General features: G+C 42.5%; 1 protein-coding gene across 1 annotated transcript in view; it reads right to left on the bottom strand.

Moving 5' to 3' along the window:
- The window catches only part of neurl1aa (neuralized E3 ubiquitin protein ligase 1Aa), a gene marked incomplete at its 3' end in the record, with an annotated part of 73,277 nt that overhangs the window by 11,846 nt on the left and 38,513 nt on the right, over positions 1–22,918 (bottom strand). The window contains exon 3 of the mRNA XM_078268010.1: positions 17,745–18,066. Within this exon, the coding sequence (XP_078124136.1) occupies positions 17,745–18,066 (322 nt within the window). The remainder of the gene's footprint in view (positions 1–17,744; positions 18,067–22,918) is intronic.

Raw genomic sequence — 22,918 nt, 5'->3', positions numbered from 1 at the left:
ACGTTAACTACAAATATTCACTCAAGTGGAAAATAAGTTAATAGGACAATTGTCCAGCTTGTATTTACCTTCACTAAAGTGCTGCTTTGCCGCTGACAGACTCAGATTAATATGATAAGTGTCTGACAACATTATGGGAAGGATTTCTAAGGAGGTTGACCTTTCTGTTAAAGAGTAAGATCCTTTTTTTAAACATAAAAAGATCTGCAAAATTGTGTTCGCTAAACCCACCAGACTCCATGTAAATAAACAGTAATTTTAGCATCGTAAAACACACTTCACTCAAAGTGGACAGAAACAAAATTAAACTATGAAAAGCTGTTTTGGGTCTGCTGAAATGACCGTAACCTCACGGTGCACAACTACTGTCTATTTGTCATACAACAACATAGTCATGTCAACATAGTCCCTCTACTCACTGGCTGTAGTCTACAGTTGCACTATATTGTGTTGACTGTTGGCTGTAGTTTGGCAATGACTGTCACATTAGTCCTGTTAAGTAAAAAGTACTTTTAACAAACTTTATTGTATTTGTATAACTATTTCATATTATTATGTATGTATATTTTGATATTCCAACTAAAATTGGCATTGTAACTGAAATTTCCCTAATCTAATTAATATTGAATTGAAATGTAATCGAATTGGGACCTTTTGAATTGAAATCGAGACAATTCGGGAAAACCATTGGTATATCCAGCCCTAGCAGTGACTATGTGTAATATGAAAGCTGTTGCTTGCAGTGACAACCACACAGAAGTGTCACTCAATTTGGAGCCTTGTGTTTTGATTTCAAGGCCCACATTTTTACTGTTTTGGTTTAGTCCCACTGCTCTCCTCAACCTCGTGTACAGCAGCATCAGGCAGCTGTTCTCAGAGATAAAGCTTGGCTAAATCTACTGTACACTAGAACAGACCACCAAACAGCAGGCAGACAGACAGACAGACAGACAGTCGTAAACACAGTGGAGCATTCATCAGTTAGAGAGCCAAATATTTCCCTCAGGAGCCGGTGGAGATTAAACCACAGCTAAAAGGAGAGTCAATATTGGACTTACATTTGTTGGATGGCCAAACATACGACTGCAAATGAATGCTAATGTTGCTCTGTAACTGATGTGTAAAAAGGCAACTAGCTGCAAACACATTAGCCATATCTACTTCAAAGGTCAGAATATGTCAATGATGTGTTCACAGCTTGTTGTGCTGCCTCAGAGGAAGAAGCCCCAATGACTATTGCTTTAAAATATAATCCCAGATATCATGCCAACTTGGGTTTCACTTTCATGTCTGTGGCAATCATTTCTATGAGTAATATTAGCATCACGCGCTCCAATGTAATTGCTGAGATTTGGTAACACAGCCATATCAGGCAGGTTGTAAGCAAGAGTTTAGATACATTATCCAGTTTAGGCCTGCAACTATTATTATTTTCCTAAAAAAATAATAATTTCTCATTTCTTGCTGAATTGATTATGAAATGTCAAATGATGTAGTGAAAGAATACCAATTTCTCAGAGGTTATGGCAATTAGAGTGGTGATCGGGCTGCATTTTTCTGTCCGAGCCCGGCCCGTGTCCGATGGAGCAGTAACCGAACCCGACCCGAGCCCGACAGTTAAAATCTAATATTTTCTCAGACTAACGACACATGTAGGTGTGTTTGTGTGAAAGCTTTTATTAAGCAGCTGGAGGAAGACCTTCAGGAATGTCAACAGATGAGGTCATCAGCTCACACGGGGCAACAAGCTCACGTTAATCAGCTGTTTATTTAAAATCTTCAATGTGTGCTTTGTTTCCGACGGTGATCAGAAAACCAGGGGACTGGTTACCTCCAGGGCCGCCGTTATGACACGAATAACGTGGAGGTTAAAATCCTGTTTCTGGTGAGCAGATGAATGAACTTGGCTTTCAGTCTGGAGTTTATCTCAGACACACAAACTAAACTTATTCACCAACTCTGCTCCGGTCGCATCTACACGTCTGCTTCCTCTTTCTCTATCTCTCTTCTGCCCACTTTACACACACACACACACACACACACACACACACACACACACACACACACACACACACACTGAGCTCTCTTAAAGGAGCCACAGCACCATTTTACAACAAACCTTATCGCGCTGATGTGACAGAGCCCGACCCGAACATTATTTCTAAATATATCTGTCTGAAAAAATAAGCAAATTGAAGACATTGCCATTAGAGGATGGATACCCGACCCGAGCCCGGTCCGGGTATCCATCCTCTAATGGCAATGTCTTCAATTTGCTTATTTTTTCAGACTAACAGTCTAAAAATTGTCACATTTGAGAAGCTGGAACCAGAGAATGTTTGGCATTTTTGTTTGAAAGATTATTGAACGATTCATTGATTAAAAAAGTAGTTTCCTGTCTATTAACTTACCGTAGCAACTCTAACCTTTATTTGGAGGTAAAAAACATAAGTGCGCGTGACCCAAATATCGTAATTATCAGGAAGTTGAACCAGGGAGTGGGCTTAGGTATATTTACTGTTCAGCTTTGTTTTCTTTTCCAAAGACGTTTGGTGAACCTCAGTTGGTTTAAACCCTGTACAACCATCTGCTTTCTCATGTTACCTGGCCAATCACACTTCTTTTTATTGATGTTGCAGTGTTCAAGAACTCAGTACTTAATTAGGTGAGTCGATGTTAAATATTATAGGATGGAATGAGGGCCGAAACTAAGAAAATATGACCCCAGTTATAATAAATTATCTTTAAAATAGGAGCATAATCACAGCACATGACTGCATTATTTTTGAATTGTATATGCGATTAGGCGTGGTCATCCACTTGCTTGAACTGTGAGCCAAGGACCCTTAACTAAAAGAGAGACAGAGCAGGGACCCCCTACTAAATATATTGTATAAAATGAAGTTGCATATTAAACTGGACCTACAATAATGTGTAAGGTGGCCTGAAGCCTTTACACATACATTTTTAGTGCATAGAATACTAAGCTATTAAAAAATAATTGTTGGCATGATTTTATAAATCATGTTTTAATGTTAAACTATGTGGCACAGAGAATCTTACAGCCCAGCTCAGACCAAAGACTCTAAGTCTAAACTTGTAACTACTTGCAACGCGCCGGTCTGCAGCGTTCTAAAACCTGCCAGTTCACAGCAATGAGACAAGACAAGACGGTGTATCATTTCCATAGCAACGACTCTTTGTACTTCCGTCCGACTTCCAGGCTTTTTGTAGCTGAATATATCATTATCAATATGAATGTGGACGTTAGTGTTAGGGAGATGGTTGCTACAGTTACATTTCTAGTGATGAATCGGCAAAAAGACGTTTTATTTCTCTGATTCATGGTGGTGTCCTAGGCGCTCCCTCTCTTTAGTCACTCTCCAGCTCGCTCCACTGTACGTGCTTGCAGGCGCACGTTGCGCCTCCGTTAACAGTTTGTAACTGACATAAAATGGATTATGGACCATTTTATTGTAGCTGACTTTACAAGATGACTTTGCTATTGGCTGTTGAAAGAGTTGACGTCTCTTACGTTCTAGTCTTGCATTGCCAGTCTGGATAGTCCACACAGTATTCCTGGATGGGAGAAAAATGTTCTCTGGTTTATTGGCATTTCTTTAAACCAATCACAATCGTCCTGGGCAGTGCTAAGCTCCGGACAGAGCCCCGGTGCCTCTGCTAAATAGTCTCAGGAAGGAACTTGTTTTGGTGGAACATGTGTACGTTCAAAAGTAGTTTTAGTCGTGCAACAGAAAACTCAGATTGGACAGATAGTCTAGCTAGCTGTCTGGATTTACCCTGCAGAGATCTGAGGAGCAGTTAACCATAGTCCTCACAAATCCACCAGAGGTTAGAACGCCAACACAGAGACAGAGGAAGCTAACGGGACATCCAAAAACGGACAAAAAGAGTGACATCCTGCGGAATTTCCTGAAGAACGAGAGCAACATGAGCTGAACATCACACTGTGAATTATCGGTAAAATAACTTCTTTTGAGCACGGGAGAGACACAGAGTTGAGCAAAAACAGGAAACTCCACATCAGTCTTGACAAGTTACCTCTAGTTTACCCCCATTAAAAAGTTATCTGTTGGATCTCTCCCTACTGATAAAGTTCTAAATGGAATTATTTCATTCATGTCTTCTGATCTGTTTCTTTGAAGAGGAATTTAGTGAACTGGAGTATCCAGCCAAGGTACAGTCATTTAAAATTCTAAATGCCAAATCATACAAATCCAGTTTATTCTTCTTGGCCTTTTGAGCTCTCTGACCAACATCCATCATGAATTATATGTAGCAACCTTTCAGCCAAGAATTTGAATTTTGAATTTGCTTTGCTTGATGCCTAGAGGTCTTTACAACACTAAACTACGTTCCCTAAATGAGTACAAAAGAAGTCAGATTTACACCATCTTTTCTGCTTTGTGTATTTTCGTTGGAGGGTGTGTGTGGAGCATCAGGATTTGGTAAGTACTGCTATTAACTGGGAGGCTGAGGCCTGCCAAGTCAAACACCAGTGCCAGTCAAGTGCGCCAATAATCAAATCACCATTTCACTGAAAGTAATCGGTTTCTCCCAGAAGCATGGGAGCCCTGGTCTGTCTCTCTCTCTGAGCTGGATAACACAACAAACGTTCTTAATAGACTTCTGTCATTCCAGATGACTTATGTTAGTGGAGTCCTAGGAGTGGAGTAGAGCATAGTATGGAGAGAGCCAAAGCACACACAGTGACCAAAAGTGCAAAAACACAAATACACAAGTATTCGAGAAGTACTGAGTTATTTATTTTTTCTAAAATCTTTCTTGAACATATACCTTTTATTGTATCCTTAGAAAACCTGCTATATTTTTTTAATTATAAAATTCTAGAATCCAGTAACATTTAAAACGTGTTTGTCTTTCTCAACACTTTGGGACTTTCATAATTAGAGTTGGGTTTAAAATTCCTCTCATCTCGTCCCTTGCTAAGTTCTTCTAATTGTCCTTAGATATTCAGCAAGTATTTCATAATAATTAGTCTCTCCAAATGATGTGGGAAGGGAAAAGCAAACCAAATTATACCATTGATGAAGGTTGTGCTAATCCACTCAAACACTCTCCTGTTCTCTCAACCCACTTCTATACACTTACTTTGCACCAATATGCTAAGGCTAACATCATATTTACACGTGAGCCAACACCAGACCAACTGGTTCAATCCAAATTTCATATGTTATTAATATGTTAATATGATAATGCTCTTAAGTTGCTAGTTATGCATAATAATGAAGCCTGAGAGGGTTTGTAAAGGGACTGTACCCTACTCGCTACAAGAAGCTACATGTATATAACAGTATTTGAAGGGCCCTATCTTTACATTTATGTCTTTTGTCCTAATTATTGTTAAAGGGTAACTTCATTTTTTTCAACCTTGACCCTATTTTTCTATGTTTTTGTGTGACTGATTGGTCCAGTATTAAGTGAGACGACTGCAGTCGGCAGCAGGGAAACAACCTACAATGTAAAATTAATGGGCAATTGCGCACCTTCCAATTTACGTCCACAAAACATGTTTTGCCACTAGCAGGCTCAGATTTTTACTGTAAGTGTCTGACAACATTATGGAAAGGATCCCTACAGAGATAGACCTTTTTGTTAAAGAGTAAAATCCTTTAGTTTAACATGAAACAGCCCCGGAGTCACCATCACCAAACTACACCAGACTCCATGTAAATAATCAGGACTTTTATCATCGTAAAACACACTTCATTCAAAGTGGACAGTAGACGTGCTTGACGGGTCCTGCATTGCATTACAAAAAATTGTGCCTGGTCACCATTTCCTACACTTGTAACATCAGTAAGGGAAACCTCTGAACACATGCACGTATGGAAGCTGCTCTTGGACCAGACCAGCTGGAAAGCTACATGAGAACTCATGACAGATGTCATTTCTACCAGAGATGGCATTCTTCACTTATGCCTTGCCAACACTGACATGTTGTGAGAGCTTCAAACAGGACGACCCTGCCTCACGAGCTGACGCTGTCAGAGATAAGCTAGCTCTTTTCAGACACGTCTTGGGAAAGACACAAACAAAGAGTCGGGGCCTGCCGCGCCTTCATCCATCAAGCCTTCACACATTGTTTTACTCTCTGAAGGGCTTCAGTTTCCAGGATTAGTTTCTTCTTTCACCTAGCCCACATCTGTCATCTTTACACAAAAGCACATGGCTACAATCAATGCTGATTTGTCCTGCAAAATAAACACATGCATGACAGAGAGGGGATTGTCGTATCATATATACAGAGATACATCAAAGAAAGAGCACACGGCTTTAAGTTTCAGGTCATGCCTGTAAGAAACATGCATCATGTTTTCTGGTTGATTTGATTAAAAAAATTACCATTTTCAAAATGTTTTCTCATTATAACAATAGCTCTGCCACAAGGTTATAAGAGTTTAGAATTTTCAATTAGTTTTTATTCCTTTGAGTTTGACTTTTGGATTTCATATTAGTTTAGTTTTAGTTTGTTTTTAGAGTGTTTTCGAGGGTGTTTGCTAGTTTTAGGTTAGTTTCCGTTTTACAGTAGTTTGTTTTTGTCAGGGCCAGGTATAATCAGGTATCTCGGAAGTATGTAGTGACATATTCATTCAAAACACAGGGTTTTAGTTTTTATTTAGTTTCACATTACTAAAAGATATTTTTTTACTGCTCATTTTCTTTTAGTTTTTATTTGACTATAACCCTGCTATGCAAATAATCTAGTGACATCAAACATTGTCGCTCCCTAAAGATGCAATGGGAAATCATTCACATGTCAAGAGCAACAGTGTAATTCAATCCATCACCCGAGGACAATCTTTCATAACGCTACAGACGTCAGAAGCTCTTCAGTGTTTCCACCCCGCAGTGTACATGCAGTTTTCCTGATAGACTAGAGAGATAGCCTTTCTTCCAGGACACCACGTTTTCTATGAACTAAATGAACTGCCTTGCTGCTTTGAGGTGACAAAGCCCCTTCTCTGCATCCACCTGGTTGAAAGGTGTTAGCAGCCTTGAGGCTTTGCAATCAGATTTTATTCTCTCGTCCTCCAGGGAAGTCCCACACAGGGCCCTCTCTTGATTAAAGCTCCACTGTGACTGACTCATACAATCTGAGACCTGCTGGCTTCACAAACAGCTGGAATTACTCAGTAAATCAGCTTCCTTCCCGATGTCTAGTAAAGTTCTGCTGTGTGCATGTGTGTGTGTGCATGTGTGTGTACATAACGAGAGTGACAGCTAACCTTAGGAACTGGGCTATATATTAAACAACTTTTTCTGGCTTGTTGGATTTCAAGCCTGTGGGGACAGCTTCAGTCTGGCCTAAAGATTATCCTGCCAAAGTGCCGCAATATTGTATTTGCCCAAGTCAAGGCCAGGTGCAGTCAATCACCTGCTACCTCAGGCACCTAAGCAGGGAAAAAAAAAACACTCCCCCCCACCTCCCCACACAAACATGTGACCTGTGTATCATTGTGGGACTGCAATCATGACAATCATAAATATTATATGTTCAGATATATGTATATGTGTGTGTGTGTGTGTGTGTGTGTGTGTGTGTGTGTGTGTGTGTGTGTGTGTGATGTTTGTTGGGTGACCATACAGATGTTTTCTTATGTTTGTGTTTTTTGAATCTGTAAACTAATCTGTTGATAGTTGGAGCAGACGATGCAAGAACCTTTTCTGTGTGAACAGACAATAAAGTTTGATCTTATCTTATCTTTGTGGCAGAAGCATAAAAACAGATTGTGTTCAAGTATACTCTCCTACATGCATGTGTTTATGCAGTCACTGTGGATGCCCCATCTTTTTTTCCTGTCTCAGCTTGGTTAGCAGGTTGAAGGGGGGAGGAGGAACCTCTGACAGCATTGCTGTCATCGTGCTCACGGGCTTGTTCCTGTCATGTATGATGTATCCCCCTGTTGAATCCTGTGATTTATCACATGATACGGCTCTTATTTCAATCTTTCTACATCAAAGCCGTTCCAAATGTCGCCCAGGGTCATCCTTCCCTCTTTTACTTCTGCTCTGACCTCATTTGCTGAACAGAGGATACATCTAAACATATAAAGCAAAGATGTTGCTCTGAACACATGCTAAGATATTTCAAGAACATTATAGCAGCTATAATCAATATTTTAATATTAACCCTCTGAGGTCTAAGGGCCTTTTATATATCTTCTTGAATTCTCCTTTTAAGGATAGTTGCATATAACCTATCCCCATGTGTTTCATATCAACATGTTCAGAACAAACTCAGCATCAGTTTAGTGATGACCAAAATTGTTCCAGAGCAACGTATAAAGAGATAATTTGGCCCTAATGTGGAAATATTTTTTCAAATCTCTTGTGAAAACAAACCTACACAAAATTGTTTTGGTGCTTGAAATGAGTTTACAAAAGTCTTGGGTTCACCAAAGTAGCATAATATATAAGTAAAATAGTAAATAAATGTCTAAAATGAAATAATTCATATTTTTGGAGTAGGAGTGTTGTATGTAAAACATTGCTTGGACTTGCCAGTGCGTCTTTTGGCTCAGAGGCTAAGAATGAATCCCATGACTGATTACCTCATTTTAAATACTCATTATTAACATAATCCACCTGATTAAAGCTGCACTAATCAATATTTTAAAATGGGTCAAATGTATGTGCAATGTACAAGGGATCACTTGCAGAGACAAACTTACAGAGAATTAAAACCTGACTGCAGTATCGCTCTAAGGAGCGTTTTAGCGTCTTTTACTTCATTGTTTTGGTTTCACCTCTTGCAAACCTACTGTTTTGGTTCACTCTCACTGCTTTCAGACACCTCATTTACAGTCCGAGCAGGCAGCTGTTCTCAGTGAAAAATCTCAGATAAACCCACTGTACTAAATATCCAGCAGCAGACAGCAGACAGAGTTATCAAGTGATCGCTGAACATGAAGCAGTTATCGGCTGAAGAGCGAGATGTTTTTTTAAGAAGAAAGTGGGGAACCAAACAGAGCTAAAAGGAGAGTGAATATTGGACGCAGATTCTCCAAAAAAAACTCCAAATGAATGCTCATGTTGCTCAAAGTGTGCTGGATGTGTAAATAGGCAGCTATTCACCATATCAACTTAAACAGTGACAACTCTTCAGTGTTACAGCTTGCCTCTGCTGTTCCAAAGAGGCCAAAAACTCAGTTTAATGAAGTTACGGGTGTTTAAAGAAGCAGTTCACCCCCTTACCTGTAGTGCTATTTATCAGTCTAGATTGTTTTGGTTTTGTGCACTGGGTAACTCACACCCAGTTCTGTATACATTCGCCAACTGTATCACCACACAGAAGGAAGCGTACTCATGGAGCGAGATTTGGAAACAATAACGGCGTCCTCGGCTGAGCTGTAGTATAAGCCAGCTCAGGTGAGCTAGCAGTATCAAACTATTAGAATATTATTGTTGCTATTGTCGCTTCCTTCTGCATGGTGATAGTTTGCGCGGGTGTAGTTTCGGTAGAAAGAAAATAGTTCCTACATGAAACTGCTCACAACCAGGTCTGATGATTAACTTGAGTAACCGGGTCATGATTTCTGTTGAGATTTTTTCCGATTGGAGCACCCAAACCCGAGTGCCATCTAGTTCCATTATATTATATCTCTCAACACTGGGCAACTCACACCAAAACTAACTAGATTGATAGATAACACGACAGGTAAGACGGAGAAAATATGTATTTTGGATTTTGGGGTGAACTGTCTCTTTAAAGGTGTTCCCAGCAACACATTCTCTCTCCCATCGCGTAAAATATGGACGCTTGGGCATATGCCTTTGGCATTGTTATTGACGCTAAAGGTCTCCTTTGGCGTCATATTTAGACGCACTTGTTTGGGATTCTTGCCGTCACTTTTTGAGGCTCTGGGTCGGGATGTACGTTTAACTGTCATGCGGCACAAGAACAGGACAGTTAGGTTTAGGAAAAGATGGTGGGTGGGGTTATTAAATGTACGTTTCAGTGACATGCGGGACAAGAATGGGACACAAATCCCGGACTCCTGGTTAAAATCCTTCTTCTGACCTATGGTCAAACACCATCATATCTTGAAGAGCTCTTAGTACCTTATTGTCCCACTAGAGCGCCGCGCTCCCAGAATGCAGAGTTACTTGTGGTTCCTAGAGTCTCTAAAAGTAGGATGGGAGCCAGAGCATTTAGCTATCAGGCTCCTCTCCTGTGGAACCAGATCCCAGTCTGGGTTCGGGGGGCAGACACCATCACCACATTTAAAAGTAAACTTAAAACTCTCCTCTTTGATAAAGCTTACAGTTAGGGAGTGAGGAGTTGCAGCGTTCGCCTAGACCGGCGGGGGAAGGTGTGTAGCCACAGTCATGGCACACCCCGACCCTAATTCTGCTTCTCTTCATAGAAAGCTTACGTATATTTAGGGAGTGAGGAGTTGCAGCGTTCGCCTAGACCGGCGGGGGAGGGTGTGTTGCCACAGAAATGCTTGTTACTAACCTAGCTCTGGGGAGCTTGTTCTCTGGAGTCCCTATGCTTTTTTTTCGCCCAGCATGTTTCCTTGGATTAGGATGGCACCTAAATCATGGTTGCAGCTATCGTCGTGGTCCTGCTCCACGCCCTGCTATGCCCTGTTACACCCTGCTACGCTCTGCAGTGCCCTGCTATGTCCTGCTGTGCCCTGCTATGCCCTGTAGCATCCTGCAGTGCCCTGCAACACCATGAACTACTACAACTACTATTTCTAGTCATTATCTTTATTGTGACTATCATTGCCACTGTTCATCACACCCCCAACTGGCACCGTCAGACACCGCCTACCAAGAGCCTGGGTCTGTCCCAGCTTTCTCCCTAAAAAGGGAGTTTTTCCTTGCCACTGTCGCATTTATGCATTTATGCTTGCTCTTGGGGGAATTACTAGAATTGTTGGGTCTTTGTAAATCATAGAGTGTGGTCTAGACCTCCTCTATCTGTAAAGTGTCCTGAGATAACTCTGGTTATGATTTGATACTATAAATCCAATTTAATTAAGTCCTGTGTTGATTGACCCATCCACCACCCCAACCTGCCTCATTATGCAACATTTAGGGCTTTCATACTACTCTCTAGCGTTGTCTCTCTTCATGTGATGTCATCATACAGTGCCACGGTCGAGCTGATGCTCTGCCCGGTGCGTTCCACACAGACGCTGAAGGGTGCTTTTTGCATCGTATCTGACACTGAGAGACGCTGACCAAGCGTCCGAATTTGACGAGTTGGGAGTGAGAATGGGTTGTTCCCAGATACATTTGTACTTATTATAAAGATCAAAAACAACCAAATCATGTCTGCTGCGTTTAGTAACTCCAGTCAAGTCATTCTTAAATTCCTCTTTTAGAGCAGTCATTTTTATGTATGGGTTCTAGTAAGCTCCATATTAAGGACAAAAAAGGATGAAATTCATTTTCTGTAGGTTGGAAGAGCAGGAAGAATAACAACCTGTGAGCTCCTGTGAGAAGACCTGCCTTCTACTTGTCTAACCATTAGTCATGCTAAAGCAAAGCAGCCAACCTACACCAAATATATACCGACAGTGAGTGAATACACAGGAGACGTTAAATAAAATGGATGGCATAACATGAGCTACATAATGCAACAGCTGGATGGAAAAGCATATCAACACGGTTTCTGCAGGTTTCACCGAGTCAAATTTAAGACCTTTTTAAGACCTTTATGAATTAAATTTAAGACCTATTTACAAAATGCAGTTGTAAAATGAATTGCTTTTATTGCATTAGAAGCAGTAGGCTTCAAATATGTTGTTAGCAACTGGCTTTAACCAAGCAATAAATTCAGTTCTTTTTAAGTATTGTTAAATTTGCACTTTCCAATAGCTGAAGAATAAAATCTGTTTGTCTGTGGTACTATCCGAAAGAGATTTGAGTCAATAACAAGAAAGCTGATTGGCTGCAATATAACTTGCATGTTGGTCTTATTTGTAGTCGTAAAACATATTTACATATATTTGAACTAGCGAAAGAAAGAACTACAACACCACAGAATCCCAAAAAATTAAATAAAAACATTCTAAAGCATGGAGCGCTTTAAATAGAATTAGAGGTAGAGTAAAAAAAAGTATGAAAATAAAGACCTGTAAGACCTAGAACACAATACACACTACTACTACAATTTTGATATTGAAATTTTAGACTTTTTTGGACCCCACGGAAACCCTGATCAAGTGATATGAAGACATGCAGATTCATTTGAATAGGCAGTGGAAGCTGCTTTTAAAGGTGAAGTGTGCATGTTTGTGTGTATAGTGTATCCCTGCTGAATGGAGACACTAGAGATACAACCAGAGGGCCCCTCGCTAATTTACATTATGAATGGCCGACATACACAAGCTGTACAAAATGCTTTGAGCTTGAAACTTGATCCACCATAGAGTTTAATTCCATCTTTATGTAGCAAGGATTATAGTATTTCCAAGGAGGCACAATGTATAATCTCACTCACCGCTGAAAAACGCTGAAATGGAGAGAAAATAAATGGTTTTGCTACAGCTTAATGTGTTCTAAGATGTCTACTTAGGTATTGGAACGTTAAGAAGGAATAGCAAAAAATGAAAATAGAAAATGCTGCATCTTTACCACTTCCCAAGCTGTGGGTTTGACTAAGAATCTGAGGCTCATAAAAAAACTAACAAAAAAAAACAGCTCCTCAAATGCCAGATAAAATAAGGAGTGAAAGTGAGGGAAAGGCCTCAGATGTGGAAGCCCAAGGGCTTATCCAAGGATAGGAAAAGGTTCATGAAGCATTGCGCACAGAAACATGATGCACAGAGCTGACACAATTGGCCATTCAGCTTCACAATGGGCCGTGTCTAGTCTGGCTGATGCATTTCTATCTCGACCTTCAGTAGTGTTCCACCCCACTGAACAGGCCCCTGTTTGTGGGGGCAGATGTCAGTCAGTTGGCCCCCTGAGGAACATGAGCACTACTCTGTAGGCAGCCCTGCATATGGCCTGACTGTAAAAAGACAGTAGAAAGGACTTAAGTATGGCTAAGGAGAAGCCCCTTTTTGACTGAACTTGTGCTTGGAGCAGTGGTTCATAGGGGTCAGACATCTCTCTGAAAGATGCATTACGGAGACGGCAATCAGAGCAAACCTTGGGGTGGTACGCGTGACTAGTGGGCTATTTTTTTTTTGCTAACCGTTTTCTGCATAACCTATTATCTGATGTTTTTGTATCTGCACACAGTAATTTATTACGACAGACTTAAATATGGCAATAGGACGTTAAATTATGAACCATAACGGCGCCTGGGTAGCTCACCTGGTAGTGTGCACGCCCATGTATGCAGGTTTACTCCTCTGCGCAGCGACCGCAGGTTTGACTCCGACCTGTGGCCCTTTGCTGCATGTCATTCCCCATCTATCTCCCCTTTCATGACTTCAGCTGTCCTATAGAATAAAGGCCTAAAAATGCCCCCCAAAAATGTATGAAATTATTAACCATAAGTGCAGCTTTTTATTAGGGGTGGGAATCACAAGAGGCCCCACGATAGGATATTATTGCGATTTTAAACATACTGCGATATTCTGCGATATATTGCAATTTATAAATATTTTTCCAACTTCAAATTAAATCCACAAAGGAAAACTGTTTTCATCTAAAAGGATAATTTACTCGGTTGTCCCCTCCTTGTTAAAAAATAACAAGGAATAATCGTTTAAATACATATTTTGGATTTAAACGTAGACAGTGCTTTCCTGATTTCTTTCTCTAATGCCGCCATCATTATTTTACTATTCTCGCATAGCCAGACCTTCTTCCTCCACAGCGCTGCAAATGAAGGTCTGGACTAGTCCTCACAGTATTCCTGGATGGGAGAAAAACGTGCTCTGGTTTATTGGCATTTCTTTAAACCAATCACAATCATCTTAGGCGGACGGAGCCCCGGTGCCTCTGCTAAATAGTCTCAGGAAGGAACTTGTTTTGGTGGAACATGTGGACGTTCAAAAGTAGTTTTAGTCGTGCAACAGAAACTCCGATTGGACAGATAGTCTAGCTAGCTGTCTGGATTTACCCTGCAGAGATCTGAGGAGCAGTTAACCATAGTCCTCACAAATCCACCAGAGGTTAGAACACCAACACAGAGACAGAGGAAGGAGACGGACATCTGGCCGAAAAAAGTGAAAACTGGTCGGAATATCCGGTGGCACCGGGTTAGGGTTAAAAATCCCGGAAGTGGAACTTTGTGGATATAGACTATTATATTACCAACTTCCCTCATGAAGGCTGATGATCACCCCTGCTGACATCACCAAAAACAAAACTCAACTGCACCATCTAGTGGACTAAAAAAAGCAGTTGGTTTTATTATTCTAGTACCAAAACATTAAAATTGAATGTGCAATTTCAATAACAAAAGATCGATACTTGGCTTCTGTGTATCGATACAGTATTGCCACGGAAAATACTGTGATACTATGCTGATGATGCGCCCCCTCATACTTAAGACACTAAACATCCACCCCCACCGCCCTGAAGATATCCATCAACACAGTATACAAATACAATCAAAAGGGCAATCTATGGGACAGGTGGTCTATTTTTACAGCAGCAGCAGAGGGGATGACAGCACTGAATCTCCAGGGAAAAGAAATGTGTGTATACATTCTCTCACATCAAAGCCTGGCCCATACTATCCTGGGCTATGCCTTCGTGATATGCATGCTAAGCCCACCCAGCATGCCTTGATAATGCACAGCCCCCCCCCTTATCCCTCTCTGCTTTTGTGTAAACATGGGGGCCAAATATTGGTCAGATATAGATAACCTTTGTTCATTGTTATTCCATTGCTTCATGGAAAGCTTTACTGTATACAAAAACAGGAAGGGTAACCTCTAGAAAGAAACCCTGCTTTGTCACCTTCAGAAATAAACACTGTAACTGCATTAAAGAAGAAATAGTGATGATAGTGAAGAAACATGACCACAATAGGAATGTCCCAATCAGCTTTTTTGACCCCCCTCCCCCCGATCCGGTCTGATTTTTTAATTATTGAATATCTGACGATACCGAGTCCCGATCCGATACTTTGCTCAGATAATAGAGCTGCACACCGTTTTTTTGTTTACAAAAGTAAAGTATTTAACTTAGTGCAGCAAGTGAGTCTTTTCTCTCAACACCAAAAGAGTTCACTTTAGGATCCCAGCAAACCCACAACCAAAGAATAAACAGTCTCAAGTTCCCCGCTGGACAACGAAAACTAAACTTTGTGACGCCTCTTGCGGTTAATAGTCAAACTTTGATTTTCTTCTCGTGTTTACTGATGTCGGCTCCAGAGAATAACAGCCTGTAAGCGTGGTGGTTTCCTGGTGGAATCACGGTAAGTGTGGAGAATTTGAGTAATACTGTATGCTTCTGTAAAAAACAGATGACTAAGAAAGACAGACTTTTTTTTTCGGCAAGCTACGAGACACTCTCTGGACGGACACTGGTGAGGGTTGAAAATGCCGGCATCCAGGCGGTCTGGCAGTGTGTCTGTGGCGCAGGGCGTGTGTGATTAAAGGCAGCAATCACTACAAGCTGATGTACATGACTGGAGTAAGGTAAACGGGGTGAATGCCAATCCCCTATTAGTAAAAAAATGCCAAAATCGAATCCGATACTGTGATTGGGATCGGGACATCCCTAGATCACAATTGTTGATGCTTTGGTAAAAGATTGTGCCAAAATACATGAAACTGACATAATTAGTTATTATTAGGGTTATTACAAGGTATAATTGAAGACAAGACTTTAAATAAAAATGTCATAAGCAGAACACTTTTTACTGGGAGGACACTAGTTACATATCATTTGCAAAAACACAGTATCAGGACTTGAGGAACTGTGGACTGGGGAGCCATACTTTTCCTTATACTAGTGGTTCCCAAACTTTCTCTGCAGGGTTCTAGCCAGGTTAGCCATTGTTAGCAATACCAGTTGATAACAACGCATTACACAGTTTTTTGTGTGTATACAAACAGTGTAGCAACATGTGCAGAGATAGAAGTTGGACGGGACTGCGTGTATGACTGATTTAGTGAGACACAAATAACACAGAAGAGCTAATAACTGTATGTTACTTGGTGGTTGTCCGAGTTCCGAGCTTGGAAATCCGACTTCAGAGTACAAATGGAACGCACTATTATACAAATGATTGTAAAACTGATTTTCCAAATTTATTTATTTTTGAGTTTTTTCAGATCATTTGAAACTTTTGTCTTTTTTTAGACACTGAAGATGATCTGAGTATTCATCAGTACTGCACGGACAGATTAGTGGAGTGGTTCATTAATAATTAACCAAAAGAAGACACAAGAATTTTTTTTTAGTCCTCCAGTGAACTCTTATCCTCCACCTGTTACTGTCCATAACACAAAGATTGAACCAGTTTATTCCTATAAATATTTTAGGCATCTATGGGGATGCTGCTTTATCTTGGAGTGCACATATATAAATTATATCTGTAGCAAGTGCAACAACTTTTCCTTATTTGGAGACTGAGGTCATTTGGAGCAAACAAACAGATCGTGTTATTATTTTCCAATCTATATTACGGTGTTCTGCAGTATGGAATCAGTGCATGGTACAGTTGTCTCTCTGTTCAGCTTAAAGCTAGACTGGCTCCTCTGCTACGGATCTGCTTGCGGATTGGGGGTCGAATCCTTGAGTCAGGTTTTCAAACTGTGTAAAAAAGAATGTTGTCTCTGGCTATTACATCAGACCACTCTCACATTGTATCTGAAGAATATCAGCTCTTGCCATCACACAGAAGATTTAGAGTCCCACAGGCTCCACTGAACAGATTAAAGAACTCTATGGTTCCTTAGTCTATCAAACTACTAAATCTGAGTTTGGGTTCTAAGTAGGCCTTTTACAATCAACGAAATGTAAAAGGAAGGGATTAAACTCATTGTACTGCATCCAGTTTCTATTTGTTTGTAGTATAGTTTTGTTGTTAGGTTAAATGTTGAGTTTTGTATTAATGTGAAACAGTGTATGTAAGTAGCTGCCTGGAATGGCCACTATGGCTAATAGGGATCTACATCCAGGGCAACATGCTGGTTGATTTCTTATGACTCATAAACATGCAGTAACTCATTCGGTGAACATGATTTAACACAACTGGAGTCTCTATTGTCCAGCAGTAGTGTTGAAAACTAGTATCGAGTATCTTCATTGTACTTTTATTTTTGCAGTTCAGAATGTTGCATGCACAAACCATTTAATCTTGTTTGCTACTAGGGCTGCACAGTATATCATTTTTGTATTGTCATTGCAATAGCAACTGGCGCAATATACACATCGCAAAAGGCTGCGACATAGACGCGATAGACACTACGAGATTTTTTGTGTTAGTTGAAAGAAAATATCAGCAGAAAACAGCACTTTAAAATGTAACTGTCATTCTTTTTTAGTGGTGCCTTTTGTGTTCAATCCAATGTTCAATTTGTTCAATAAAACACTGTTAGAAATGATTTCCTTTTATTTTATATAGAAAATAGTCCGGAACATAACCTTATCATATTCTTTTATATATTCTGTTATATATATACTATTCTGGTAAACCCCTTTCCATTCTTAGTTTAAATTACTCAGTTAATTAAAATATTACAAACTCATTTATTTTTAGGGCCCTGATGGTCTGGGTCTGGGCAGTTTTGCCTGGTTGGTAATTCAGCTCTGCGTTTTATTCTTCTTACCTAGCAGCTGCACTCCTCGGGTCAGCCCGTAAACATCAATGAGGGCCCAGAGGGGCTCAGCTGTGCGTACTCCACTGAAGAACAGCATGGGACTGGACTCGTTAATGCGGTAGAAGACTCGGCCTTTCTTGTCAACCCAGAAGGCGATAACGCTGCCCTCGTTGGCAAACTCCTCGGGCAGGGCCTTGGCCCAGAAGCCGCTCTGGGACACCAGGTCGGGGCAGGCGTACTTGGGAAGGTTGTCAGGGTTTATCCTGGAGGGGTCTTTGGCGGTGAAGCCCAGACGTAGAGCCCCGCTCCAGCAACACTGCTTTTTAGTAATCTGGGGAGAAGAGAGCCAAATGTGGTTTATTGGTATTATTTAGAAATATAAATTATTTCCTAGAAATTTGATGTAAATAGTGCAAACTGCCATTTGACATGAGGCTGTAGATCACCCCCGACTCTCAACTTCTACTTCACTGTATAAGCCTAACTTCATAAGCCCTATTCGGACGGGACAATTACCAGTGGGCCTTGTGTTATTTAGAAATTACCACCCCCCCACGTCTGTGTTTCGTACAGCGCATTTGCACGTGAATGAGCAAAGTCCGTATTTTATTCAAATTTACCAACATTGTCCCCCACATATGAAGTCAAGGGTCTGTCAAAACTTTCATTTATAATTGCCAACGCAGCCAATACAACTCTGAATCCCTGAGATGCCGATTCACACCGGACTAATATTAGCAAACAACCTCTGTGTTTGGCAAAATATGGTCGTCATTTGCGGTGGAATTTTTATTTGACTAATTAGAAACATGGTAGATTCACACAGGATTATAATCTACTAATCTAATAAAATCCGTCACCCTAACCCAACCCCCTCCATTATGACAAACTAGAAGAGGTCTCCAGGAAATATAAGTCCCGAGCAAATAGGTCTGTATACATGGTTTGCATTCCAATGCAGACTAGGGCTGTTGGAAGTCGAATATAATTCTACTATATAATACTATTCGAATGCTGAAATTACTATTCAAATGTGATTTTTATAAATAGGTTGGCTAACGTTAGCTAATCTCCCTCTTCTCATGTCACGTCTGATGAACAATAAGTACGGGAGTGCGAAATACACGCCATTGTGAGCTAACGTTATGTAGCGAGTAACGTTAGTACATGGGGAGTTAAATCAGAAGAAGGATGCGAAATAGTTTTAACATGACTTTAAAATCTACATCCGCCGAGCCAAAATGCTTATGTTATCAATAGTTAGCTCATTCTGGTTTCCTAACTGCGTCGCCAGTTATAGGAGCTTAGCTGGGACCTTCATGGAGACAGCTAAAGTTAATGTTAGCTGTCCTACAGCTGTCAGAGTTATAGGAGCTTAGCTGGGACCTTCATGGAGACAGCTAAAGTTAATGTTAGCTGTCCTACAGCTGTCAGAGTTATAGGAGCTTAGCTGGGAGCTTCATGGAGAAAACTAAAGTTAATGTTAGCTGTCCTACAGCTGTCAGAGTTATAGGAGCTTAGCTGGGAGCTTCATGGAGAAAACTAAAGTTAATGTTAGCTGTCCTACAGCTGTCAGAGTTATAGGAGCTTAGCTGGGAGCTTCATGGAGAAAACTAAAGTTAATGTTAGCTGCCCTACAGCTGTCAGAGTTAGCTGGGAGCTTCATGTAGACAGCTAAAGTTAACGTTAGCTGTCCTACAGCTCTCAGAGTTATAGGAGCTTAGCTGGGAGCTTCATGGAGAAAACTAAAGTTAATGTTAGCTGCCCTACAGCTGTCAGAGTTAGCTGGGAGCTTCATGTAGACAGCTAAAGTTAACGTTAGCTGTCCTACAGCTCTCAGAGTTATAGGAGCTTAGCTGGGAGCTTCATGGAGACAACTAAAGTTAATGTTAGCTGTCCTACAGCTGTCAGAGTTATAGGAGCTTAGCTGGGAGCTACATGGAGAAAACTAAAGTTAATGTTAGCTGTCCTACAGCTGTCAGAGTTATAGGAGCTTAGCTGGGACCTTCATGGAGACAGCTAAAGTTAATGTTAGCTGTCCTACAGCTGTCAGAGTTATAGGAGCTTAGCTGGGAGCTTCATGGAGAAAACTAAAGTTAATGTTAGCTGTCCTACAGCTGTCAGAGTTATAGGAGCTTAGCTGGGAGCTTCATGGAGAAAACTAAAGTTAATGTTAGCTGCCCTACAGCTGTCAGAGTTAGCTGGGAGCTTCATGTAGACAGCTAAAGTTAACGTTAGCTGTCCTACAGCTCTCAGAGTTATAGGAGCTTAGCTGGGAGCTTCATGGAGACAACTAAAGTTAATGTTAGCTGTCCTACAGCTGTCAGAGTTATAGGAGCTTAGCTGGGAGCTACATGGAGAAAACTAAAGTTAATGTTAGCTGTCCTACAGCTGTCAGACTTAGCTAAAGTTAATGTTAGCTGCCCTACAGCTGTCAGAGTTAGCTGGGGGCTTCCTGTAGACATCCATCCATCAATCTTCGTCCGCTTATCCGGTATCGGGTCACGGGGGTAGCAGCTCCAGCAGGGGACCCCAAACTTCCCTTTCCCGAGCCACATTAACCAGCTCCGACTGGGAGATACCGAGGCATTCCCAGGCCAGGTTGGAGATATAATTCCTCCACCTAGTCCTGGGTCTTCCCCGAGGCCTCCTCCCAGCTGGACGTGCCTGGAACACCTCCCTAGGGAGGCGCCCAGGGGGCATACTTACCAGATGCCCGAACCACCTCAACTGGCTCCTTTCGACGCGAAGGAGCAGCAGCTCTACTCTGAGCTCCTCACGGATGACTGAGCTTCTCACCCTATCTCTAAGGGAGACGCCAGCTACCCTCCTGAGGAAGCCCATTTCGGCCGCTTGTACCCTGGATCTTGTTCTGTCGGTCATGACCCAGCCTTCATGACCATAGGTGAGGGTAGGAACGAAAACTGACCGGTAGATTGAGAGCTTTGCCTTCTGGCTCAGCTCTCTTTTCGTCACAACGGTGCGATAAATTGAATGTAATACCGCACCCGCTGCGCCGATTCTCCGACCAATCTCCCGCTCCTTTGTCCCCTCACTCGCGAACAAGACCCCAAGGTACTTGAACTCCTTCACTTGGGGTAAGGACTCATTCCATACCTGGAGAAGGCACTCCATCGGTTTCCTGCTGAGAACCATGGCCTCCAATTTAGAGGTGCTGATCCTCATCCCAGCCGCTTCACACTCGGCTGCGAACCGATCCAGTGAGTGCTGAAGGTCACAGGCCGATGATGCCATCAGGACCACATCATCTGCAAAAAGCAGCGCTGAGATCCCCAACCCACCGAACTGCAACTCCTCTCCACCCCGACTACGCCTCTATATCCTGACCATAAATACTACAAACAGGATTGGTGACAAAGCGCAGCCCTGGCGGAGGCCAACCCTAACCTGAAACGATTCCGACTTACTGCCGAGAACCCGGACACAGCTCTCGCTTTGGTCGTACAGAGATTGGATGGCCCTGAGAAGGGACCCCCTCACCCCGTACTCCCGCAGCACCTCCCACAGTATCTCCCGGGGGACCCGGTCATATGCCTTCTCCAGATCCACAAAGCACATGTAGACCGGCTGGGCATACTCCCAGGCTCCCTCCAGTATCCTTGCGAGAGTAAAGATCTGGTCCGTTGTTCCACGACCAGGACGGAATCCGCATTGTTCCTCTTCAACCCGAGGTTTGACTATCGGCCAAACCCTCCTTTGCAGCACCTTGGAGTAGACTTTACCGGGGAGGCTGAGAAGTGTGATACCCCTGTAATTGGCACACACCCTCTGGTCCCCCTTTTTAAACAGGGGAACCACCACCCCGGTCTGCCACTCCTTAGGCACCGTCCCAGACTTCCACGCAATGTTGAAGAGGCGTGTCAACCAAGACAACCCCTCCACACCCAGAGCTTTAAGCATTTCTGGACGGATCTCATCAATCCCTGGGGCTTTGCCACTGTGGAGTTGTTTAAGTACCTCAGCAACCTCCACCAGGAAAATTGACGACAATCCCCATCATCCTCCAGCTCTGCCTCTACCATAGAGGGCGTATTAGTCGGATTTAGGAGTTCCTCAAAGTGCTCCTTCCACCGCCCTATTACCTCCTCAGTTGAGGTCAGCAGCGTCCCATCCTTACTGTACACAGCTTGGATGCTTCCCCACTTCCCCCTCCTGAGGTGGCGAATGGTTTTCCAGAAGCACCTTGGTGCCGACCGAAAGTCCTCCATGTCTTCTCCGAACTTCTCCCACACCCGCTGCTTTGCCTCTTTCACGGCAAAGGCTGCAGTCCTTCGGGCCCTTCAGTACCTTGCAACTGCCTCCGGAGTCCCCCGGGATAACATCCCGGAAAGACTCCTTCAGTCGGACGGCTTCCCTGACCACCGGTGTCCACCACGGTGTTCGAGGGTTACTGCCCCTTGAGGCACCTAAGACCACAGCTTCAGCAATGGAAACTTTGAACATTGTCCACTCAGGTTCAATGCCCCCAGACTCCACAGGGATGCACGAAAAGCTCCGCCGGAGGTGTGAGTTGAAAGTCTGTCAGACAGGGGCCTCTTCCAGATGTTCCCAATTTACCCGCACATTGACCTTCGGCCTAGGGTGCTCTGGTACCAAGTACACTTATGAGCATCCCTATGTTCGAACATGGTGTTCGTTATAGACAATCCATGACTAGCATAGAAGTCCAACAACAGACAACCACTCTGGTTTAGATCAGGGAGGCTGTTCCTCCCAATCACGCCTCTCCATGTATCTCCATCATTACCCACGTGCGCATTAAAGTCACCCAGCAGAACTATGGAGTCCCCCCCTGGAGCCCCATACAGGACTCCATTCAAGGTCTCCAAGAAGGCCGAATACTCCGAACTCTTGTTTGGTGCACATGCACAAACAACAGTCAGAGTTTTCCCCCCCCACAACCCGCAGGCTTAGGGAGGCGACCCTCTCGTCCACCGGGGTAAACTCCAACGTAGCGGCGCTCACCCGGGGGCTTGTGAGTATCCCCACATCCGCCCGGAGCCTCACACCCTGGGCAACTCCCTAGAAGAAAAGAGTCCAACCCCTATCCAGGAGTATGGTTCCAGAACCGAGACTGTGCGTAGAGGTAAGGCCCACCAGATCCAACTGGTAGCGCTCCACCTCCCACACAAGTTCCGGCTCCTTCCCCCACAGAGAGGTGA

This window comes from Sander vitreus, chromosome 2 (genome assembly GCF_031162955.1).
Source record: "Sander vitreus isolate 19-12246 chromosome 2, sanVit1, whole genome shotgun sequence".
Lineage (NCBI taxonomy): Eukaryota > Metazoa > Chordata > Actinopteri > Perciformes > Percidae > Sander > Sander vitreus.
This window is presented reverse-complemented; position numbering and strand designations above follow the sequence as displayed.